General features: G+C 34.0%; 1 protein-coding gene across 1 annotated transcript; it reads left to right on the forward strand.

Annotated features, from left to right (window-relative positions):
- The first annotated feature begins 16,823 nt into the window (after positions 1 to 16,823).
- LOC115953687 (WRKY DNA-binding transcription factor 70) lies at positions 16,824 to 19,191 on the forward strand. The gene is made up of 3 exons (XM_031071445.1): positions 16,824 to 17,311; positions 17,728 to 17,832; positions 18,321 to 19,191. Exons 1-3 carry the CDS (start codon positions 16,950 to 16,952, stop codon positions 18,811 to 18,813), a joined length of 960 nt encoding a protein of 319 aa, XP_030927305.1. The 5' UTR covers positions 16,824 to 16,949; the 3' UTR covers positions 18,814 to 19,191.
- Positions 19,192 to 24,240: the final 5,049 nt, after the last annotated feature.

The following is a 24,240-nucleotide window of genomic DNA, read 5'->3' on the forward strand; positions in this document are numbered from 1 at the left end:
TGAGCCCATCGAAATTGGTCAAATAAATCGGGGTTAACTTAATATCTAAGATTCTAAAAAATTATTTATTTAAATTTGTGTATTAATAAGCACTTTTACAGATTTTACCTTAAACTATTTCAAGAGAGAAATAGGGTCATGCTTGCTTGTATTATTATTTTTTTAATACATTATATACTATATAATAAAAGTTGGGTTTAGATGCTGTGGTTGCATTAAGTGGTTTTACCAAATTGTAATTTTTTTTTATAGATTTTTACATTTAAAATATATATATATATATTTATATAATTTTTCTTCTCTTATAATCTTTAAGTTGATAAAAATCTTAATTTGATTACAATTCAAATTCTTTATCTAATCCTCATTTTTTACATGTAATGTATTATAAAAAAACAATAACTTTTTTTTTTTTTTTTTTGTTTTTAATTACTACATAGCATGCATCTTTAATTGAAGATTTTTTTTTTTTTTAGATTTTTAGATTTAAAAAAAAATATTGTGGGGTCACGTTTTTCAGGCCAAGCCCAAAATGAATGAGACTTTAGACTTGTGAGCCCGGTACAATGAATTTGTAGAGAGTGGGCCAAAGAGTTAGGCTTTAGCGTATGAACAATGGTCATCATGGTGCTCTTTACGATCAGATTGAGGCAGACTGGATTCATCAGAGAGGATCGGTCCCTGCTACGGTTTGGGGAACCTTTTCTTTTCGATGCCTCTGGTGTGTTGGGGGGTCTCCGCCCTGCCCTCTTTGTCTCACTTTACTCCCCTTTTTATAGTAGTTTCCTTCCTTTTGAATGGGGCCCTTAGGGTAGGTACTTGTTCCATCAGCCCTTCTTTCCAGTTGTTGGGAGTGGTTGTAAGGACAGAAAGGTATGGCCGTGTCAGGCACAAGGCACCGAATGTGATAATGGCAGCCTTTCCTTTCAACACTTTCATTGTCCTTTTCTGTTTTAGTACTTTTCCCGCTTCGTGAGATGATAGGGAGTATCACTACTGGTGCAGGTTACCTCCTCCATCCTCGGCTACATTGTGCCGAGTAGGACTCTCCCCGCGACCGAGGAGAGATTTTTCCTTTAGGCTGGGCCTTTGGCCCAATGTAGTCATTGACATAGGCCTACTGGTCTTTTACCCCACACAATAGCCCCTCAAAATCCTGCTGTCCGGCTCCTCGGGCGGAGAGGAGGGTTTTGGTGATATTGGGCCTCTGCTTTGGCTTGCCACGTCAGGCCCTCCACTAAAGGCCAGAGCCTCTTCGTTTGCCCAAGGTGCGCTCCCGGCTGCGAGACATTCTTTTAATCTATCCAAGCCGCGTCCTTGTCGCTTCGGTATACGAGGCGTGCTTCAATAAGGGTTCCTTCACGAGGTGACATAAATTCAACTGTTGAAGATCACTTTGGAAATTGAGCGAGATTTATTTCGCTTGTAATTTCTTTTTGGAGATTTGGGGGAATTGATTGCCACCAAATTTGCCTCCCATATAAGAAGCACGGTGGGAGGTCATTCCTTTTATTTGCAGACCTTTTAAGTTTTTCAAATTCCTAACTCTCCAGTTGTGCCCAAAGTCCTCATTACCAGTGTGACTGAGCCTTAGGAGGTGAAATGGTCAAGGCTAGGGTGAGGGTGAAGGAACCATACCCTCTTTAGAAGCCTTGGGTATCCTCAAGATTCAGAATGACCCGGTCAGGATAAGGGAGATAAAGGCTCAAGACATTTTTTCTCCTCGACAAGGCAAGAAAGGAGCCTTTTCTTCCTTCAGCCAAAATCTGAAACGGGTGGGGGTCGCATTAGATTTTTGGTGCGATAGCACTGGGACCTTCGTCCGGTGCCGTATGTCATGCACGTGAGGGCTTGGATTTCCCATCACCGGTACCATCCGTGCTTGCTAGATTGATGCTAGAACAATACTTGCTCAGTTGCTGCTAGAGCAGGTATGGGGATTGGGCATCCCCGCTTCTTCCTCTCTTCCATCACTGGTGCCACCCAAGCTTGCCTAGTCGCTGCTAGAGCAAGGTCGCAGACTAAGTGCCTCTGCTTCTTCTTCTCTTCCATCGCTGGTGCCATCCAGACTTGCTTAGTCGCTGTTAGAGCAAAATTGAAGGATCTATCGTCCTCGTGTATTCCTTCCTTTTTTTTTTTTCTTAGTTAGCTTATGATAACAGGCTTGTCTAGGCCCTTTTATGTATTTTGTACTATCTCTTTATCTAATAAAAGATGATTTTATCATATTTTATGTATCCTTTCTTTTCTACAATACTCAGTTGGTGAATGAATGTGCCGATGCCTTTTCTTTTGAACCGCACTTAGAACCGATGCCCTTGTCGATAAAGAGTTATTACTTTGAACTTATCAGAACCCCCGGGCACAACAACGCCGACTTTAAATAGGTTAACTATATAAGACTAACCGAGATAACAGCCGTATGTTCTGTATTACGAATGGGGTGACTGCCTGAGGACGTGTAATCTAAAATAAACTGTCCGAGGGGGTCGCTGGGTCCTAGGGTTCTTTCTCGCTTTTCCAATGATATTCGTAGCTTTAACTCGTTTTAGGTGTCTGGTCCGAGGACTGAGGCATGACTGTACCTAGTCTAAACACTCAGAAAGGCATCCCCGTGTGTTAGCCTCCATAAGGCCGGGGGGTCGAGGACCACACAAGACCTCCATTCCACCTAGGACTTAGGCCTTTCTTGAAGTTGCTAGTTTCCAGTAGGTTTGAGTCCGAGAACCATGCAAGACCTTGGTTCTGTCTAGCACTTAGGCTCTTGGAGTGCCTAGTTTCCCCATAAGTTTGAATTCGAGAACCATACAAGACATTGGTTCTGTCTAGCACTTAGGCTCTTGGAGTGCCTAGTTCCCCCATAGGTTTGAGTCCGAGGACCATGCAAGACTTTGGTTCTGTCTAGCACTTAGGCTCTTGGAGTGTCTAGTTTCCCCATAAGTTTGAGTTCGAGGACCATGCAAGACCTTGGTTTTGTCTAGCACTTAGGCTCTTGGAGCGTCTAGTTTCCCCATAGGTTTGAATCCGAGGACCATGCAAGACCTTGGTTTTGTCTAGCACTTAGGCTCTTGGAGCGTCTAGTTTCCCCATAGGTTTGAATCCGAGGACCATGCAAGACCTTGGTTTTGTCTAGCACTTAGGCTCTTGGAGCGTTTAGTTTACCTATAGGTTTGAGTCCGAGGACCATGCAAGACCTTGGTTCTGTCTAGCACTTAGGCTCCTGGAGCGTTTAGTTTCCCCATAAGTTTGAGTCCGAGAACCATGTAAGACCTTGGTTCTGTCTAGCACTTAGGCTCTTGGAGTGTCTAGTTTCCTCATAGGTTTGAGTCCGAGGACCATGCAAGACCTTGGTTCTGTCTAGCACTTTGCGAGATTTCAGTTTAGCCCTCGGCTCCCCTGTCCGTAGGGGATTCAGTGGACCGGAATATTAGGGGTCTTCAAGAGTTAGCCCCTTGACAGGTGCATGGGGGCGCATATCTGACGTTCGAAGCCCCTTGAATTGCACTGTCTTGCGATCCTCCCCTCGTAATGAACATTTCGAAGCGTGGCCCGAAATTGAGGCTGAGCTATGATAATGGCGGTGTGTTCCTGGAAATGATTTTGGGGGGGGGGGGGGGCTTTTGCGCAGCTCGCGCCATTGCCAAAATGGTCCTCCCGAGGGACTCTTGTTGATAAGAGCTTGATCGTGACTAACCGCCATATTCGCCAACACACAAACTCTCCCCACAGACGACGCCAATTGTGGGGTCACGTTTTTCAGGCCAAGCCCAAAATGAATGAGACTTTAGACCTGTGAGCCCGGTACAATGAATTTGTAGAGAGTGGGCCAAAGAGCTAGGTTTTAGCGTATGAACAACGTTCATTATGGTGCGTTTTACGATCAGATTGAGGTGGACTGGATTCGTCAGAGTGGATCGGTCCTTGCCACGATTTGGGGAGCCTTTTCTTTTCGGTGCCTCTGGTGTGTTGGGGGATCTCCGCCTCGCCCTCTCTGTCTCACTTTACTCCCCTTTTTATAGTAGTTTCCTTCTTTCTGAATGGGGCCCCTAGGGTAGGTACTTGTCCCATCAGCCTTTTTTTTCCAGTTGTTAGGAGTGGTTGTAAGGACAGAGAGGTATGGCCGTGTCAGGCACAAGGCACCGAATGTGATAATAACAGCCTTTCCTTTCAACACTTTCATTGTCCTTTTCTGTTTTAGTACTTTTCCCGCTCCGTGAGATGATAGGGAGTGTCACTACCGGTAGCAGGTTACCTCCTCCATCCTCGGCTACATTGTGCCGAGGAGGACTCTCCCCGCGACCGAGGAGAGATTTTTCCCTTGGACTGGGCTTTTGGTCTAATGTAGTCATCGACATGGGCCTACTGGTCTTTTACCCCACACAAATATATATAATTTTTCTTCTCCTATAATTTCTAAGTTGATAAAAATTTTAATTTGATTACAATCTAAATTCTTCATCAAATCCATATAATTCTTATTTAATTTTAATTTGATTACAATCCAAATTCTTTATCTAATCCATTATAAGACTACTAGGATCTAGATCATTGCCTTGGCTAATTCGAGCACTTCTAGATCATATATCAAATAAGGTTTGTCATGCTGTTATGATTTTTTTTTTTTGATAATCTGACATTTCATTAGATTAATTAGAACAACAGGAGGTACAAACATCTTGCCTACAAGCTTTCAAGATAGGGGGAGGCAAATTATAGTTATTGCACAAGAAACATAATTTAAGTGCAATAGCTTATTTAGCAGCTGAATTGGCTGCTAAGTTTAGAGATCTCTTAAATTAGCAAAACTCACAATTATCAAAAGATACACTCATGTCAACAGCATCACGAATGATGGAGGAGATGGACCAATTTACTGGTTCTTCTGCTTTGGACAGGGCATCAAAACATATTTTTGAATCCCCCTCCACAATGATGTGGCACCAATTTTCAGCGGTAGCCAAGCTTAGAGCCCACAGAATTGCAGCTATTTCAGCTTGAGTAGGAGTGCATAAATCATGAATTTTAGCCCATACCTTTAACACCTCTCTGAACTCATTTCTTGCTACCACAACTAAAGAGGTGAAAGCTTGTGAGACAACATCATCCACATTTAGTTTTATATAGTTTTTAGGAGGGGGAATCCATGAAGTCAATTCCTCTCTCCTATCATTGTCCTGCTCATGGTCCAAAGCATTAAGATATTCCTTTACTCTGTTTTCTGTATTGTATATGGTAAAAATGATGTTCAACTCACTGCCATTACGCCAAACCTGATTCCTGAGATGCCATATAGCCTCCATAGTGACTGCCATTTGAAGTGTACTAAGCTCATCCAAGTTCAAAACCACTTTGAAGATGTCCTCGTTTGATGTAATATTCATTTTATCAGTTCTTATTCCCCAACTGTAGCCAAACTAGATGGCCCTTACTACTTGGTAATGAAAGAATAGATGAGTTGCTATTTCAGGTTCTTTGCCACAAAACACATAGTTTGGATCAGATGTCCCTATTCTTATTGCCAAGTTGTTTTTGGTTGGTAACACACTGGACCAAATTCTCTATAGTAACATTTTGATTCTGTCATGAGCTTTGATCTTCCATATTTTTTGCCATTGCACTATGGAACTTCCACAAGAAGGGTCTTGGTTAGCCTTATATGTAGATTTCACAGAAAATGCCCCTTTGCTATTCAGAACCCAGATTAGCTTATCAACTTTACCCCTCAAAGGAATATGTATTTTTTGGACGGCTTCAACTGACTCAGAATTAAATAGCTCATTTAGCAGAGATAGATTCCAGCAATGATCCTCGGTAGATATCAAGTTAGACACCATCAAAGGGTTTCGTTGAATTGAGTCATCCTTTGGATTTGGTTTAAACCCATCTAGCCAAGGAATCCAAGGGTCCACCCATACATTAATGGAAGCACAATTTCTAACAAGGTAACAAGCTCCCTTAGCAATAAGGGGTTTGGTTTTCTCAATTGCTTTCCAAATTGGGGAAGCATTTTTGAAAGGTTCACTTTGAACCCAATTCTCTCTGACCTTGTATTTGTTTCTTAGTAAGTTCATACACAAGCTGTCCCTTTTTGAGGCAATCATCCAAGCAAGTTAAGCCAATAGAGCTTTATTAAAATCCTTTCTCTTTCTGAATCCCATCCCTCCAGTTCCTTTAGGTAGACATAGTTTTTCCCAAGCCAACCAAGCCAAATACCTTCCATTTGGGTTTTTTGGATTCCACCAAAATTTTCTAGTCAAAGCATCTAACTTATCACACACCTTAGTAGGGATGTCAAAAGTAGACATTGTGTATGTAGGTAAAGCTTGAGCCATTGTTTTAATTAGAGTGGATCTTCCCACCCATGATAAAGTCTTACTTCTCTACCCTTTCAGTTTGGCTTCCAACCTCTCTTGTAAGAGCTTAAAGTCCTTTGCTAGAGCCTTGGTAAGAAATAAAGGAGCCCCCAAGTCAACAGAGTCTGTTTTAAGACTTTTCATCTGTAGAATATGCTTTATGCCCCAACGAATTTGCTGGTGGGTGACTTTGGAGAATATAATCCCTGATTTTGCTCTGTTAAGAAATTGTCCAGACCACCTACAATATTTTTCCAAGCATTCATTGATGGCATTAGCTTCCCTTCTACATGCTTTTGAGAATAGAACAATATCATCCGCATACATTACATGTGTGATGGGAGTGCTACCAATACTAGCCTTAACCCCACTAATATTCTTCTCCATAAATTCCTTCTCTAAGATTCTTGAAAGAACTTCTTGGCATAGTATGAATAGGTAAGGGGATAGCAGGTCCCCCTGCCTTAACCCTCTTTTAGGTCTAAATTGCCCTATCTTTCCCCCATTTATTAGTAACTCAAAGGACACTGTTGATACACATTCAATGATCCATTTCACAAATTTTTCATCAAACCCAAAGTTCTTGAGTACTACTTGGATGAAGGTCCAATTCACTCTATCATAAGCCTTTTGAAGATCAATTTTGACATCCATTAACCTAGATTTTACTTTTCTTGTCTTAAAACTATGCAGCATTTCTTGAACAATAATTTGGTTTTCGGCAATCCACCTTCCTGGAATAAATGTAGCTTGTGTGGGAGAGATAAGCTTATGCATTGTTGATATATAAGCTTATGAATTCACTCTATCATAAGCTTATGAATTCGATCTATTGTTGATATATAATAACACAAAAAAGTACTTGATGAACGGTATTTGGTAATTTGAACAGAAAGTTAAAGAAGATAATATTCAATTGTGGTTTCACCATTCCCAAAGGGAAGTAAGACTCTAATTCAATTATCATTGAATGATCAATTATCATTCAATTATCGGTTTAAGTTTAAGTAAGATTCTAATTCTATTTATTCTTATCGACTTATTTGGATAAAGTAACAATAAGTATTGTATCAATTTTTTTACAAAGTAACAATTTTACTTTTAGCCTAATTTAAATGTTAATTGTTATTTTTTTTGTGTGGATAAAGTATCAAATGATAGCTAATATGTATTATCATTAACGTAAACTTAATTAAAAAAATATATAATTTAGGTCAAACCAAAAAATTAGGATAAAGTAACCCCAAAAAAACTAATATATATATATTAAATAATGAAAAATTTTGCAAAAAAATAAATAACAAATTCAAATCCACATAAGTTTGAAGAAAAGCATACAAATTTTGTTTCATGATATTGACAAAAAATAACATACAAAAAAAAAAATCATCTTATGCATTCTAAAAACAAACATATTTATTGCATATATATATATATATATATATGCATTTCATAATACCTTAGTTAACTTAAAAGTAAAATATTTATCTATTTTTATTATCTATTCTATTATTTAATTTTAAGTAAATTAATAAAAAAAAATTATTTACTTATGAATTTTGATTAAGTCGTGCATCGGACGGGCATAATGCTAGTAAAACCAATAAAAGTATTTTAATAAGCATGGTTTGTTGATTATCTAATGTATAAACCTAACATTTTCCAAACCCTAATGAATTTAAAATTTTGAACTTAAAACTTTTTTTTTAATCTCAATTTCTTAATTATTAGAGTTGGGTTGGATCTAAAAACCATATATACCTTAACCAATAACGAAAAGAAAAGAACTACAAAAACACAACAAAAAAAGAGAGTTTCCTTACACCTTTCAAATTTCAATTCAATCTAACTATCTATTTGATTACTTTTCTTTTTAATAAATCTAGATACATAATTTTTTAAATATATAACTGTACAAGTGACAAATTGTAAATAGTTGACAATAAAATGATAGACTCATATGAAAATTAATGACAATTTTATAGATTATGAAAATTTTGTAAGTAGTAATGTTTTTGCAACAAATCCTAGTTGGTAAGTTATTACTGGTTTTAATTTGAAGTCACCATTAAAATTACCATTTTACTTACCAGTAACAACTTAACACTTAAAAAATTTATTGTGAAAGTATAAACATAACATTTTTGTTCTCCACCTAATCTCAATTACCCAAATGAAATTCTACAGAAGAATTCGTTGACTAGAATCTAGTCTGTACATATCAAAACGTGCTAAAATGTGTTGAGTAGTTCTAGATTTTTAATACCACAAATTATTTTACAATTTTTTTGTCATAATTTTAATGTGGTAGACTATGAGTGGTTAATTATTATTTTCACATAAATCTACTATTTTTTTTTTTTCCCACTAATCACATTATGCTACATCACAATTTGTAGTAAGAAGTTATGAAAAATTTTGTAATTTTCCAAATATTATCCCACATCACCGGTGTGTGAATGGTATCTTGTGTTCAAACTTGGCCACCTAGCATTCTTCCTATTAAGGTATTGATCTTTTTATTCATCGATCCCAATGAATTTGATCTCTAATAATAATAATGATAACAAATGATCTGTATTAGTTAGGATAACAACTCCACCAGAAAGTGGCTTCCCATAATAATTGGATGAATGTAAATTATGTCAAACTACCATTGACAATTATCTAGTCCGATGCTCCTCGAGATGAGAAAAGTCCCAGCAATTCCTTCAACTGTTTTCATGAAATAAGAAATATGTTAAACGTGTTAAGAAGCTGTCGACTGTAGTAGATAGATAGATGGACATGGTAGACCTCATTTTTTTAATGCTGGGCTGGTTATAGCTATAAATATGTACTGATGAGTCTATTCGATATCATTAATTTCTCCTTATTTTATGACAACCAGCCATGTTATTTTCACTTTTTTCATTTATTTGGATGAATTTATTTCCCAGTAGAATCCAATTACAGGATATATTTTGATAATTCAAGTTAATTGTATCCTCTTTTTTGTAAAAATTATCTTGCGACACAACATTCTGGTGCTTTCATGCTCAATGCAAGTTAATTGAAAATGTAGTTGTGACCATACTAGAATATCTTTACGGTTATATTTGGTTTGAAAGTTAAAACATGCCAAAAATCTCTTTAAAACATAGTAAAAATTTTATGTTTTAATGATCATTTTATATACTAAAAAACAGAAGAAGAAGATTTTATCTAGGGGTAGAGCCATAAATTTTTGCTTGGGGTCCAGTTGTGACATTAATATATTAGTCAAGACACCCTAACCACATATGTATACACTTTTTTTATTTAATAAGTTATATACACACAAAAAAGAAGCTTAGTATTTTCTATCAAAATGATGTTTGTATCAAATTGTATACAAAAACATGTAAAAATATTTCAACTGAACTAATGAAATTTTTTAAAATATGAGTGATCCAAAATTAGGAGAAACAAGTTTGGTTCCAAGCATGTTTGGAACTCTCTTCCTCTAACCTAGTTGTGGAGCAAAGATTTCAATTTAGGAGGGACAAGAATAATTAACGGACAAGAGAAAAAGTAAAAAAAAAAAAAAAAAATTATATACTAATGACATTGTCATACAAAATCTAATATAAATGTAAACTTAATTTATTTTTCTTGTTTTTCATATCGAGTTTAATTTATTCAATCACTCTGGACAACAATAATCAATTCATAGTGAATAACTTTCTCCAAAAAAAAAAAATCATAGTTAATAACAATTCAAAAAAATCATGGTTACTAACAATCAAATTAAGATATCAATTTAAACGCAAAGTTTAAATATAAAATTTAATTCCTTAAATTTAGAACATAAGTCAATGTAACAAGCATTAAGAATAGAGTGACATACCTACAAAGTTGTACGGATATCTCAAAATCTTGAAACTTTTATAAAATTATGTAGAATCCAACCTTAGTGTATACTTAAATTTTGGATTTATACAAAAATGAAAAAATTTAAGCTCCATTTAGTAGAGTTATTAAATAATTTATTTTTTATTTTTAAATAATATTACACACATTTTTACTCATATATTTTCAAAATATTACAAATAATATTATCAACGAATGCTAAGAATATAAATGGATTCTTAATTTTTTTTTTAATTATTATTTTGTGGGACCCGTCCATTCTCCTTAATTGAATTCGTTGAATTGCCGTGAGAAACCATTGAAAGCATAATAAAAAATTGGGTTTAAATGGGACCCACTCAATAGTCATTATTTATTACCTTTGTCTGGAAAAAGATTGAAAATGGAGCTCTTTTGTCATTTTGTGTAGAGTACATAATGTCTTTCCTTATTTATTTATTTATTTTTTGGTAGGATAATGTCTTTCCTTATTAGCGTCAAGGTCTGCTGGACCACAGTACCATCAACCATGTGAATTTTTGAGGTCCCTCTTCCCCTGGTATCACCAGGCAATTAAAAACACATTTTATATAGTTTTAGTTACTATATATATATATATATATATTTTTTTTTTCGACTGAATGATTTGTTTAATAGGGACATAATGAATTGAAAAAGATAGATTCAAACATATTTGATACAAAACTTTGTAAAAAATTTAACAGATATAAGAGTACATTTTATAATAAAAAATGAAATTAAGAAAAATAAAATATTGGCTTTATAACAATTAGACCAATTACTTTTTTAAGAGTATCATTAGATTAACTTAAATATTTGGAGAGCCAACTCTTATTTTTGTAAGTTAAAATTTTAAATTTAAAAATAATTTATATATAATAAAGATTTTTTTTTTTTTTTTTTAAAATTTTGGGAGGCCATGGTCCCTCACCTATGTGTGTAACTCCGCCTCTGATTTTATCGCACTATGGTCTATGCTAATATGCTCTCCCTCGCTCAAGGTGAATCTTGCGCTAATTTTAACTTGTAAAGAAAACTTAACAGCGTAGTACAATTTAGCCCTCCGCCCACACCCCCCACCCCAAAAAAAAAAAAAAAAAAAAAACCTAAACAACGTAGTACAAAAGACACAAATATCGTTTTTCTTAAAAAAAAGAAAAAGAAAAGAAAACCTACACAACTTATAAAAAATAGAATATCCTCTACTTTTTTTCAAATGAAGAAAAATAAAATATCCTCTTAGTTTGGTAGATCCTTGAGGGACAAAGATTAAAGAGAACTCTATTGAGCCAGCCACATTAAGGCGCATGCGCCTTACACTGGCTTTTCTAATAACTTTTTTTTCCCCAACATGTTTCAAAAACTTATTAAAATCTGCAAAATCTGTTAATATTAATAGTGTCTTCTCGAATAAAATTAAACCAACCCCACGTTCTTCCAAATTCATTCAAAATCAGTCTTGACTTTTCGTTCCTCGTACGGCGCTCTATCTAATATGTCCTTCTTTTGTCTTATTTTTTTTATTATAAAAAAGTAAGGACCCGATTTAATTCATATCTCATACAACCGTACAAAATAGATGTCCCACTATCTATAGATCTTACACACTTGTGAGACCTATATGCTATAAGATATATATGTATTTATTTTCTGACTTAAAGCAGATGCAACAGATAATTTTTCTAACCCAAAGGTCTTTTCATACCACATAATTATCTCTTGTATAAGCTGTAACAACTGTGTCGAGTGCCCTTCTTATAGAATGTGTGCCCCACATATTATAAGTTTTTTATCATAATCATGTGTAAAGCGCATGCAAGAGATAAGTTTTCCAAGCCAAAGGCCTCTTCATGCCAAAATGATCTCGTGTAGTTTACGAGAGCTGTATAAAGTGCTCTTCTCAAAGAATGTATTACGATTTTTATGTGGGGGGCAGAGCCATAAATTTTTACTTGGATCGAATTGTGACATTAATATATTAGTCAAGACACCTTAACCACATATGTATACACTTTTTTATTTAATAAGTTATATATATAAAAAAAAGAAGCTTAGTATTTTCTATCAAAATGATGTTTATATTTATCTCAAAAAAAAAAATGATGTTTATATCAAATTGTATACCAAAGTGTGTAAAAATATTTCAGTTGAACTAATGAAATTTTTTAAAATATGAATGATCCAAACCTAAGAGGAACAAGTTTGGTTTCAAATATGTTTGAAACTCTCTTTGTCTAACCTAGTTGTGGTCTTGTGGAGCAAAGATTTCAATTTAGGGGGGGCAAGAACAATTAACGGACAAGAGAAAAAGTATATATATATATATATATATTTATATTTATATACTAATGATATTGTCATACAAAATCTAATATAAATGTAAACTTAATTTATTTTTCTTATTTTTCATACCTAGTTTAATTTATTCAATCACTCTGGACATTAATAATCAATTCATAGTGAATAACTTAATTTCTCCAAAAAAAAAAAAAAATCATAGTGAATAATGATTCAAAAAAAATCATAGTTAATAACAATCAAATATTTTTTGAGGAAAAATATAACAATCAAAAATTTTTTTTTGAGAAAAATTTTCAACCTATAGCGTCCGCTTTTGATGATAGCTTTTTATCATCAAACTAATAAACTAATCAGTTTTTGGTGCAGGCAGGTATTGAACCCCAAATCTCTTATACAACCATCAAAGATTTTACCAATTGAGTTAACTGGAACCTACAACAATCAAATTAAGATATCGATCTAAACACAAAGTCTAAACATAAAATTTAATTCCTTCAATTTAAAAAATAAGTCAATGTAACAAGCATTAAGAATAAAGTAACATACCTACAAAGTTGTATGTATATCTCACAATCTTGAAACTTTTATAAAATTAAGTAGAATCTAACCTTAGTATACACTTAAATTTTGGATTTATACAATTTTTTTTTTTTTTGGTGGGACCCTTCCATTCTCCTTAATTGAATTCGTTGAATTGCCGTGAGAAACCCATTGAAAGCATAATAAAAAATTGGGTTTTAAATGGGACCCACTCAATAGTCATTACTTATTACCTTTGTCTGGAAAAAGATTGAAAATGGAGCTCTTTTGTCATTTTGTGTGGAGTACGTACAATGTCTTTCCTTATTTTATTTTATTTTTTTGATAGGATAATGTCTTTCCTTATTAGCGTCAAGGTCTGCTGGATAACAGTACTATGTGCCTATGTGGATTTTTGAGGAGGTCCCTCTTCCCCTGTATCGCCGTTGTGGCAATTAAAAACATATTTTATGTATAGTTTTAGTTACAAAATATATATATATATATATATATTTATATTTTTATGATGGAATGATTTGTTTAATCAGCATGTAATGAATTGAAAAAGATATATTCAAACATATTTAATATAAAATTTTATAAAAAATTTAACAGATATAAAAACACATTTTATAATAAAAAATAAAATTAAGAAAAATAAAATATTGGCTTTATAACAATTAGACCAATTACTTTTTTAAGAGTAGGGCATTTCAAGCAACTTTTGAGCATTTTAAATACACTTACACACTTTTTCACCCACATGTATATCAAAAACATTTAAACAACATTACTTAAACTTCACTACCAAACATTTTTGGAGAGCCAACTCTTATTTTTGTAAGCTGAATTTTCAAATTTAAGAATAATTTATATATAATAAAGATTTTTTTATAATAATTTTTTTTTTCAAAATTTTGGGAGGCCATGGCCCCTCACCTATGTGAGTGTAGCTCTGCCTCTGATTTTATCGCACTATGGTCTAAGCTAATATACTCTCCCTCCCACAAGGTGAATCTTGCGCTAACTTTAACTTATAAGGACAACTAAACAGCGTAGTACGATTTAGCCCAAAAAACCTAAACAACGCAGTACAAAAGACATAAATATCATTTTTCTTTAAAAAAAAGAAAAAAGAAAAAGAAAAAAGAAAACCCCCACACCTTATAAAAAAGGGAAATACTAACAAGTGTCTTTAGGGTACTGGTTAATAATCTATTTAAAGAAAGTTTTTATAGGAAATGAAAAAAAAAAGTAATTAATATTTTGATAGTTTTTTTCATTTTCCATAAAAGTGATATCAAAACTATCCTAAAATTGATTATTAATAAGTGTCCTTAGAGCACTCGTTAGCATGGCTCTATAAAAAATAGAATATCCTCTATTTTTTTTTTTTTTTTTGAGGAAGAAAAATAAAATATCCACTTAGTTTGGTTTGGAAGATCCTTGAAGGACAAATATTAAAGAAGCCTGTATTGAGCCAGCCACATTAAGGCGCATGCATGCACCTTACACTGGCTTTCCTAATAACTTTTTTTTTCCCAACATTTTTCAAACACTTATTAAAATCTGCAAAATCTGTTAATATTAATAATGTCTTCTCCAATAAAAACCAACCCCACGTTCTTCCAAATTCATTCAAAATCAGTCTGATTTTTCGTTCCTCGTACGGCGCTCTCTCTCATATGTCTTTCTTTTGTCTTATTTATTTATTTATTTTTAAAAGTAAGGACCCGATTCAATTCATATCTCATTCAACCCTATAAAATAGATGTCTCACTATCTATAGATCTTACACACTTGTGAGACCTATATGCTATAAGATATATATGTATTTATTATCTGATTTAAAGCACATGCAACAGATAATTTTTCTAACCCAAAGGTCTTTTCATACCACATAATTATCTCTTGTATAAGCTGTAACAACTGTGTCAAGTGCCCTTCTTATAGAATGTGTGCCCCACATACTATAAGATTTTTATCATAATCATGTGTAAAGCGCATGCAAGAGATAAGTTTTCCAAGCCAAAGGCCTCTTCATGCCAAAATGATCTCGTGTAGTTTACGAGAGCTGTATAAAGTGCTCTTCTCAAAGAATGTATTACCCACATACTGACAAATTTATTTCATTATCGTATGTAGAGTGGCTGAAAGAGAAAAAAAATTTCGAACCAAAGGCCTAAATACCATAATTATCTCGTGTAGCCTATAACAGCTGTATAATGTGTTTTTATCACAAAATGTGTGCCAACATATGTATGAAACTCAGATTTTGGGAGGGAATATGATGCTCTCTAGTTGGGAGTTTATTTCACAAGAAAGTATCTTATTGATCTCATATGATTGTCAGACCCACACACTACAAGAAGATATGTATAGAACTCACATTTTGGGAGGAAATACAATCTTCTCCATTTGAAAGTCTAATTCATAGGAAGGTATCCTATGCACTACATATATGCATTATCCCTTACATCGTTTCATACGGTTGTGAGATCTACTACATACCATGAGAAGATATGCATGGAACTCATATTCCATAATGGGATATGATTCTCTCTATTTAAGAGACTATTTCACATTGAAAATTTTACTTTCTCATGAGAAGGTGCATATAGTATTATTAAAACATAATTTATAATTTTCAATAAGATAACACATATACCATAGTAAATTTATAACATTTAATCTCTAATCAAAATTATTATAGGTAAAGCAAAATACAATCTCACACCTCCTCCTCCGCAATATGCCTACGACAACCAAATTTGCCCTAATTTAATGAAATGATCAATTGTAGTTAGAAATAAGTACTTTCATACTAACCAACTGCTTTTTTCTCGATTGTGCCAATGTCACAACAAAAATTGTGACACAAAAATATTTCTCTAAAATCTAAATGGGCTTACATGGTTCATATAATTGTGACAAAAATTATGACACAAAAATATGTTTTTAAAATTTAAGAGCCTATTTGATATATATGTTAAACACATATTTTCAGTTTTAAAATAATATTACATGTATTTTTACACAATTTTTTATTCACATATTTCTAAAACATACAAAAAATATTATTAAAATAACATTACCAATCGGCTCTAAATTTTAGTGGTCATATAGCTGCCATAGAAGATGTGCCCTACCCATGGGTTACACGGAGTACTATGAGCCTTTACTGCACACTATCTCTACCTATTGAATGCTTATCCAAAACAGAGACCCAGCGACCAAGGACTTGGAAGATCCAACCACCTAGTTATTGTCGTATTGCCAAAAACCCCATATTAGCCAACCTACTTGCCCTTATTCACCGAACCCATCTGCCTCACACTCACTACCATTCAAGGTTACAATCGTCATTTACTAAATTTAGTATTAACTTATAAAGACAAGGAAAATGGGGGTACCACTTGGGAATTAAATAAACATCGGTACCACGTGGCAAACAGCTAGTGATGCGTGACGTTGTACCCCTGACGTCGTCTAATGAAGTCATGTTCACATTCGTAATCAACAACCACCATACCCCCACTCGCTCCCAAAGCAGGATTTTGTACTTTCGCCAAATCCGACCCTAGGTGGAGAACACGTGTACGGTTAGGATTAATTCAGGGAACATTGTGGTTGAAATGCGCGTGGGCTTTACAAGCTGATTAACGTGAGGAATTTTCCTTTCTAGCTTCCTTTGATTTTCCTTGCACATGCTCTCTAATCTAAGGTGCTTTTCTTAACCCACATAAAAACCCTCTTGCTTTGCTTCACTTTGGCTTGTAAACAAAGGAGCTCAAACACAAGGGACTCAAAGCTCAAAAGACAGTCACATTACATATACACAAAACACAAAAGTCTCAAAACACACTGAAACTCACACACGCAACAATGGAGTGTACTTGGCCTGAGAGCATACCTTCTAGCAAGAAAACGGCGTCGGCAATAGAAGAGCTTGTTCAAGGCCGTGATATTGCAAATCAGCTCCGTTCTTTGCTTAATAAGTCAGCTGGAGACAACAACAACAACAACAACAACAAGGCAGCTCCAGCTGAAGATCTTGTTCTGAAAATCTTGAAGTCCTTTACTAATAGCCTCTCGATATTGAACAACGCTGATTCTGATGAGGTGTCTCAAATTCAGGCCAATACCCATGTCACCAATTGGAATGGTGGCCCCAAGTCATCAGAATCTTCAGAAGAAACTTCCAGGAGTACAGCACACAAGGATCGGAGAGGCTGTTATAAGAGAAGGTAACAAAATTTCTTTTACTCTATCACGACTGTAAGTTTTTATTATTTGTTTTTGTCTAATTGGCTTGGAAGTACTGTACTACCATATGAATCCTCTGGTTTACCAAAGGTAAAAGACAGATATAAAACTTTAGCATCAATAGTGATCTTATCTATAAATGGTTAACAAGTAGGAGTAGGGACAGGTTTTCCTTTTTAATATGCTACTCTACAGCTAAGATCATGTGTTAAACTGTACTAATACTAGTAAATTATAAGACAAAGTGGAAGTATAAGCTTTTGAAAGACTAGTATGCCCCTTGTTTCATTAACCGGATTAACCATTTCTGGACTTTTTTATGGAATACTTGGGTTTTTGCATTGAAATCTTGTAACTCAATTTTTTCTAACAAAGTTATATGATTCCTTACTTGTAGGAAGACAGCTCAGTCGTGGACAAAAGAAACCCCTAGTCTGACAGATGACGGCTATGCGTGGAGAAAATATGGACAAAAAGTAATCCTTAATGCCAAATTCCCAAGGTATTTATTGTTTCATTTTTGATACATTCTATTTAATTTTCTCAAATCCCAAGTTCAGTAATCAGCAAAATCAGGCAAAAACTTTTTTCTTTTTCTTTTTTTAACTCTACAAAAAAGAAAAATTTTGTTTCTGGCTTAAATATTGCCCAGTAAAAGAAACCGATCAGTATTTTGACATTATTAAACATTATAAAAAAAACTCTATTAATTTTCCTAAAATAATTGAGAAAAAGAACTGTTCCTTATTTATTTATTTTTTGGAGAAAAAGGTAAAGCTAGAATTTGTTAGTGACTAAAATCATGTTGGAATGCATCATAGTCCATTAATCTATTGAAGTTTTCTTAAACATGTATAGAAAGTATTGAGAAATGCTTTACTCTCTATACTCATTCCAAAAAGAAAAACAAAGCAATCAAACCCTTGATTTCCTTTTATAATTGTCTAATCAAAGCATAAAATTGATTCTATTGTGTGGGGTATGATGCAGGCATTACTATAGGTGCACTCATAAACATGATCAAGGGTGCCTAGCAACCAAACATGTGCAAAGAATCCATGATGATCCACCGAAGTATAGGAGCACATATATAGGCCATCACACATGCAGAAACAGAAACTTCCTAAAAGGCCCTGAATTGTTCTTGGATTCTTCTCCACCTAGTGACTCTTCCGTGCTACTAAGTTTTGACAACTCCACTATCACCAACAAACAAGACAGCCCCTTTTTCACATCCTTCCAACCCTCCATAAAGCAGGAATACAAGGAAGAGATTCTTAGTGATCATAATGATATTGCTCACATCCAATCATCATCGTCTGATTATCTCGTTTCCCCAGATCGAACTGTGGCATTTGAATCACTCGCCCACATGTCTGTCTTATCATCAACATTGGACTCTGACAATGGGGATGTGATTTCTGGGGATATGATGGGTTCGGTTGAATTTGGCGATGATTTTTTGATAGATGATTTTCCTTAGCAAGTTTGATGGACAATTCCAGCACGAGAACAAAGATAGAAGTCAATTGAGCTAGTAGAATAACAAAAATGTGAGCTTTGGAAATTTAATGTAGAAAAACAGTTGGGAGACGAATCTTTGGAAGTTTGATGTAGAAAAACAAAAATGTGAGCTTAGTTTCTTGGAATATTTAGAGCTAGTAGCTTGTAGCTAGCAGCCTAGCTACTAGCTCTAACATGTGTGTATTTAAATTAACCTATGTTTTGGTAGCTTATTTGTTCAAAGATGCGTCCAAATGTAACTTTAAACAAATAAATTAGAGTTAGTTTTATTTGTTTAAACTTTATAATATTTTTCTATCCCACAAGCTCTCCAAAACATAAACCATAGTTCAATACACATGCAGTAACTCTTTTTATTATATGCCACATTTTGGTCTTCATCGTACTCATACTCGTTTCACTAGAAATATAAAACTAGTGAACTTATTATTGTAAAGTTGCAACTACTGTTATGTTATACAGGCCCTTTGATTCGCTTGTATCTGTATCCTGATAGTCCAAAAGAGAGATGGAAAAAAAGTAGTGTATATGAAAAAGTGAAAGTGATGAACATGCTTAAAAGGCTATGGCTTTTCTTCTTGCTTATGTTTCTTTCTGTCCTCTGTTCATTTGTTTGGCCGTACATATATCCAATGAAATGATTGAATTCAAAGGAATATAGGGTTTTATCATCTATGACAAAAGTAGGTTAAAGAAGAAAATAAAAGAAAGGAAGAGAAAAAATCTAGCTGGGTTCACTGAATATTATGATTTATGACACATGACAACCCGGTGGGCCATTGAAAGGACTACTACGTAGCCGTAGCAAGCAACTGTTTAACGTTAAACCAAAGATGATTGCGATGGCCAGTGGAAAATGGTAGCACAATGATACCCTTGTGTCGTTCGAAAGTGAAAGTGAATGTGAAAGGCTCTGTGTTTTTCCAGTAGTTGAATTTTTCTTTGTTGAAAATTTTAAGCCTATGGAAATGAGTTTTTGAATCTTCGGTGTTCAAAATTTTTAGGGCTAGATCTAAATACTTTTGTTTATTTTATTGTGTTCTCAACTGTTTAAGATATGGACTTGAAATCGAATATTGTCGTACATCTAGAAGAAACTAATTGATGTTTTGATATATATAATATTTAAATTTTATTGTGATAATTAAAGTTTTAATATCTTTTAATTCATATCCTTAAAAGGCGCATTAACAATAATTTTTATTGATTATTAATTTATATATAAAAGAAATTTATTGGTATTTCTTTCAATGAAATCTATTGATGTTTTAGTTTGCGATATTCAAGTCTTATAATGATAGTTAAAGATTTAACTATTAGTGATGGAATTTGTTGAGTAGAGAAACCAATAAATGCAATAATCAGTGATCAATGATGAGTTGGGTAGATTGAATCATCAAGATCATCTTGAAATTCTACCACATAAGTTAAAACGCACTTACAAACAATCTTAGGTTAGCATAATTTTCAAGGAAAGGCAAATAACCCAAAAGCCTTTTCCACCAAACTTGTTCTCTAGAATTATCCAAGAAGATTCCTAATCCTTCTCAATCAAAATTTAATAAACAACACAATTGGGCATTCCACTGAAAAAGAAAAAGAAAGAGAAAGAGGATATTATAGGGATCAAAGAAATTTGAGAAATAAAAATCTATACAGGCACTTGAAAAGTGTAAAAATCATATACCGCAAGCCATCTTTGTGTGTGAAGGGTACCGGTTATTTAGGGGTGAGTTTGGTGTCATTTTTAGCTTTTAACTTTTAATTTTTATGTACAATTTTTTTAAAATCTTATTTTTTTCATTTTTTCAAAAATTTTCAAGGAACAAGTACACTTTAGCACACTTTTATAAAAAAGTTTTCTTACAAAACTTACAAAACTAGATAAACTGTTCTCAAACTGTTCTCAGCTGGTAGTGTGGATAAAATGATCTGGTCTGAAATTCCTAGAGGGAGCTTTGATCTCAAAAGCGCTTATCGACTGCAACTGGTAATGAGACTACTACCTTTGATGGAGATTGGATTTGGCAAGTCAAAATTCTTCCGAGAATTCAATTTTTTGTATGGAAATGTCTTCATCACAATCTAGGGGTTAAATTTTGCCTTAATGCTAGAGAGACCCTCTCTGCCCTCTCTGTCATAAAGAACCCGAAACTATCATTCATAGTCTTCGAGATTGTGACTTTATCAAAAAGGTTTGGGCTGCGTTGGGAATTTAGGCAACAAATTTGGGTATTTTCGAGCCCTCCCTTAATCTATGGCTATTGGAGAATGCCAACTCTTCCACCATATATAGCCAGCATCAGATGCCTTGGAAATTCGTTTTTCTCTTCGCTATTTGGACAATATGGTAGAAGAGGAACCTGGTGGTCTTCCAAAATAAGCCTTTCACCCCAAACATTCAATCGGAGATCCTCCACAAAGCAATGGAGTTTATCCATTGTGCCTTAAATGAAAGAGAGGCAATCCACCACGTTTCGAAGGCTATCAGGTGGGAAAAACTAGTAGAAGGGTGGAGAAAACTTAATATCGATGGGTCCTCACTTGGAAACCCAGGCAGAGCTGGAGGGGGAGGGCTTATTTGTGATGAAGAGGGAAATTGGGTTTTGGGATTCTCAAGGCAGATCGATATTACCTCAAGTTTTATAGCTGAGACATGGGCTTTAAAGGATGGTTTAATGTTGTGTGTTGAAAGGAATTTCACTGCAGTTGTTATGGAAATGGATGCCAAAGCAATTATTGAAGTCCTGAATAACCCTAACAATACTAATCTAATCATTTCCTCCATTGTGTATGACTGCTGGTAGCTGGCTTCCCTTGTTCCCTAGATTCATTTTGATCACTGCTATAAAGAAGCTAATAGGAGTGCTAATATGCTAGCAAGGATGGGAGCTCAACAATCTTCCAGTTTTATTTTGTATGATAGTCCCCCTGAGGGCTTGCAATCTTTGTTAGACTTTGACTGTTCTGGTTTGTACTTAAACAGGTGCTGCCCTGAAACTATTGTTAATTTCTAGTTTAAATGCATTTCCCTTTTTACCCAAAAAAAAAAAAAAAAAAAGAGTTGAGGGCTGTCAGGGTAGTGGAACATCATGGTGGTTATAACTGATGTAGCCAATGAAGGAATAGGTTGAAGGGCTCTCATAGTAGTTTTGGTGACAATCATGGTGATTAGGCACGCATGTGCAGTGTTTGTTTTGGTTTTGGGAGAATCAACCAGTAGCCCATGAAAGATGTAACAAATATATATATATATATATATATATTTTATATTGACCTATAAGCAGTGGCAGCTTTAGAATTTCTTTTTAGGAGGTTATTATAAAACTTAAATTAAACAAATTTAATAAAAAAAAGAATTGAATATATCAAGTTATCGACAAAAAGAACGCACATAACATTTTACTAATTTTCTTTTACAAGTTTTTATATTTTGACATTATTATAAGTTTTCATTATCTATTGTCAATATGTGTAGGTGTAACTATTTTATTTTGTAAAGTTTATATGACATTTTGTATTTTTATGCAATTGTCATTATTTTTATAAAAATATTTTAGACTAAATGGCAAAACTCAACTCACGTGCATTATTTTAATTATTGACCCAAAGAACCACACCTATATGTACATATATAAATAACACATCATATCTACTTAACCATTTAAATATTTGAAGAATCACTAATTTTACTATTTTTAATTCACTAAATTTACAACAAAATGATATTATAACATGATAACTGTGGGGCCAGAGAATTTGTGACTCCGACCCACTTTACATTAGGGCCTAAGGCCCGAGCCGAGGAGAAGTATTACCGAGGACATATAATGAAAGCCCAAGTGGCCTAGGGATATAACCAAGGACAATTTTGTCCTCGGCATCTTAGAGCGCTCCTAAAAGAAAGGGCGAGCACAGTGTAGGAGTAGCCCAAGTAAAAGGCTGCCAATATTGTAATTAAGTACTCTGCGCCTGACAGGTCCATGCTTTTCATCATACTCTTCAGCTTTTACAACCACCCCTAACCACTTTGGGTATGGGCTAAAAAGACAAGTACCAACCCTAAAAAGTAAAACCTACACGTGGACGCCTAAGAGAGGGGAAATGCTAGCATAAAAAGAGTAGGAAGCAGCCAAAAAGGGGGAGGGGGGACAAATCGTCTCCTAGACCATGGGGTCCTAAAAAAGGAGAATAATAAGAACATGAAACTCCTTAGACGAGGTCTAAGGACCGGAGCCACTTAGGTCATATCGGAAAAAAGTCTTGCTAGACACGCCAGGTTCACCCTTGTGCAAATTGCTATAGAAACCATGACTAACCACTGTCCGGTGACCAAGTCCTAGCCTTTCAATCTAAGTTTTACAAATTTTATTGTTTGAGCTTTTAACGTACGAACCCAATACCAGTTTGGGATCGTTACAAATTGAGTCCTTACAATAACAATACATACACATGTAACAAATACTCTATATTTTCTAATTATTAAATTATATAAAGTTATATTATATTATTATATTTATACCATTATATAAAATAGAAGATGTCAACAGTCAAATAGAGAATAGAAATTCATGAGAGAGATATTTTTGGTGTATGTTATTGGTTGGTTTTGGGATGATTTGTGTTATTTAGTTTTAAGCTGAATTGATCTATGTTAGAATGCGCAAGATTTAAGTCAAGGTATTTAAAAATATTTTTAAAGGTAAATTAAATTAATAAAATAATATTATATATAATTATTTTTTATCAAGTCATGGGGTTCATTTGAACCCTCGAAGCATTAGTAACGTCACTCCTGCCTATTAGTTCTACCTTTCCTTCTCAAATAAAATGAAGACCTTATCACTAATTTTGAGAGAGAGAGAGAGAGAGAGAGAGAGAGAGAGAGAGAGAGAGAGAGAGAGAGAGAGAGAGAGAGAGAGAGAGAGAGAGAGAGAGTGTGTGTGTTCTTTCTTCTTTACCTCTTTAGAAAACTCATTCCCTAAAAACTCTTGAGAATCTTGATCAAGTGTATCTATCATTTGTTCTAGTCATTGAATCAAATGTTATTACAATTTTTTTTTTTTAAATAAAGTCAAAAAATATTAAATTATCAAGAATATATACGTGAAATCAGTGAGCTATTAATTTATGTATACTCCATTTTAAAAAATATGTATAAACATTTAATTTTTTTTGACAAAATTTAATATATTTTTAATATGTTTATAAGTGTAATAATAATATATTTAATAATGCTGGTAAGAGTGGACATACTAAGCGTGCGTTTTTAAATAAATTTATTTTACTTAACGAAGTAAATTCAAATAAGTTTATATATATATATATATATATATATAGGGTTGGGCTCAAGTTATACTTGTGTAACTTTAATCAATGTTACACT

This window comes from Quercus lobata, chromosome 7, assembly GCF_001633185.2.
Source record: "Quercus lobata isolate SW786 chromosome 7, ValleyOak3.0 Primary Assembly, whole genome shotgun sequence".
NCBI lineage: Eukaryota > Viridiplantae > Streptophyta > Magnoliopsida > Fagales > Fagaceae > Quercus > Quercus lobata.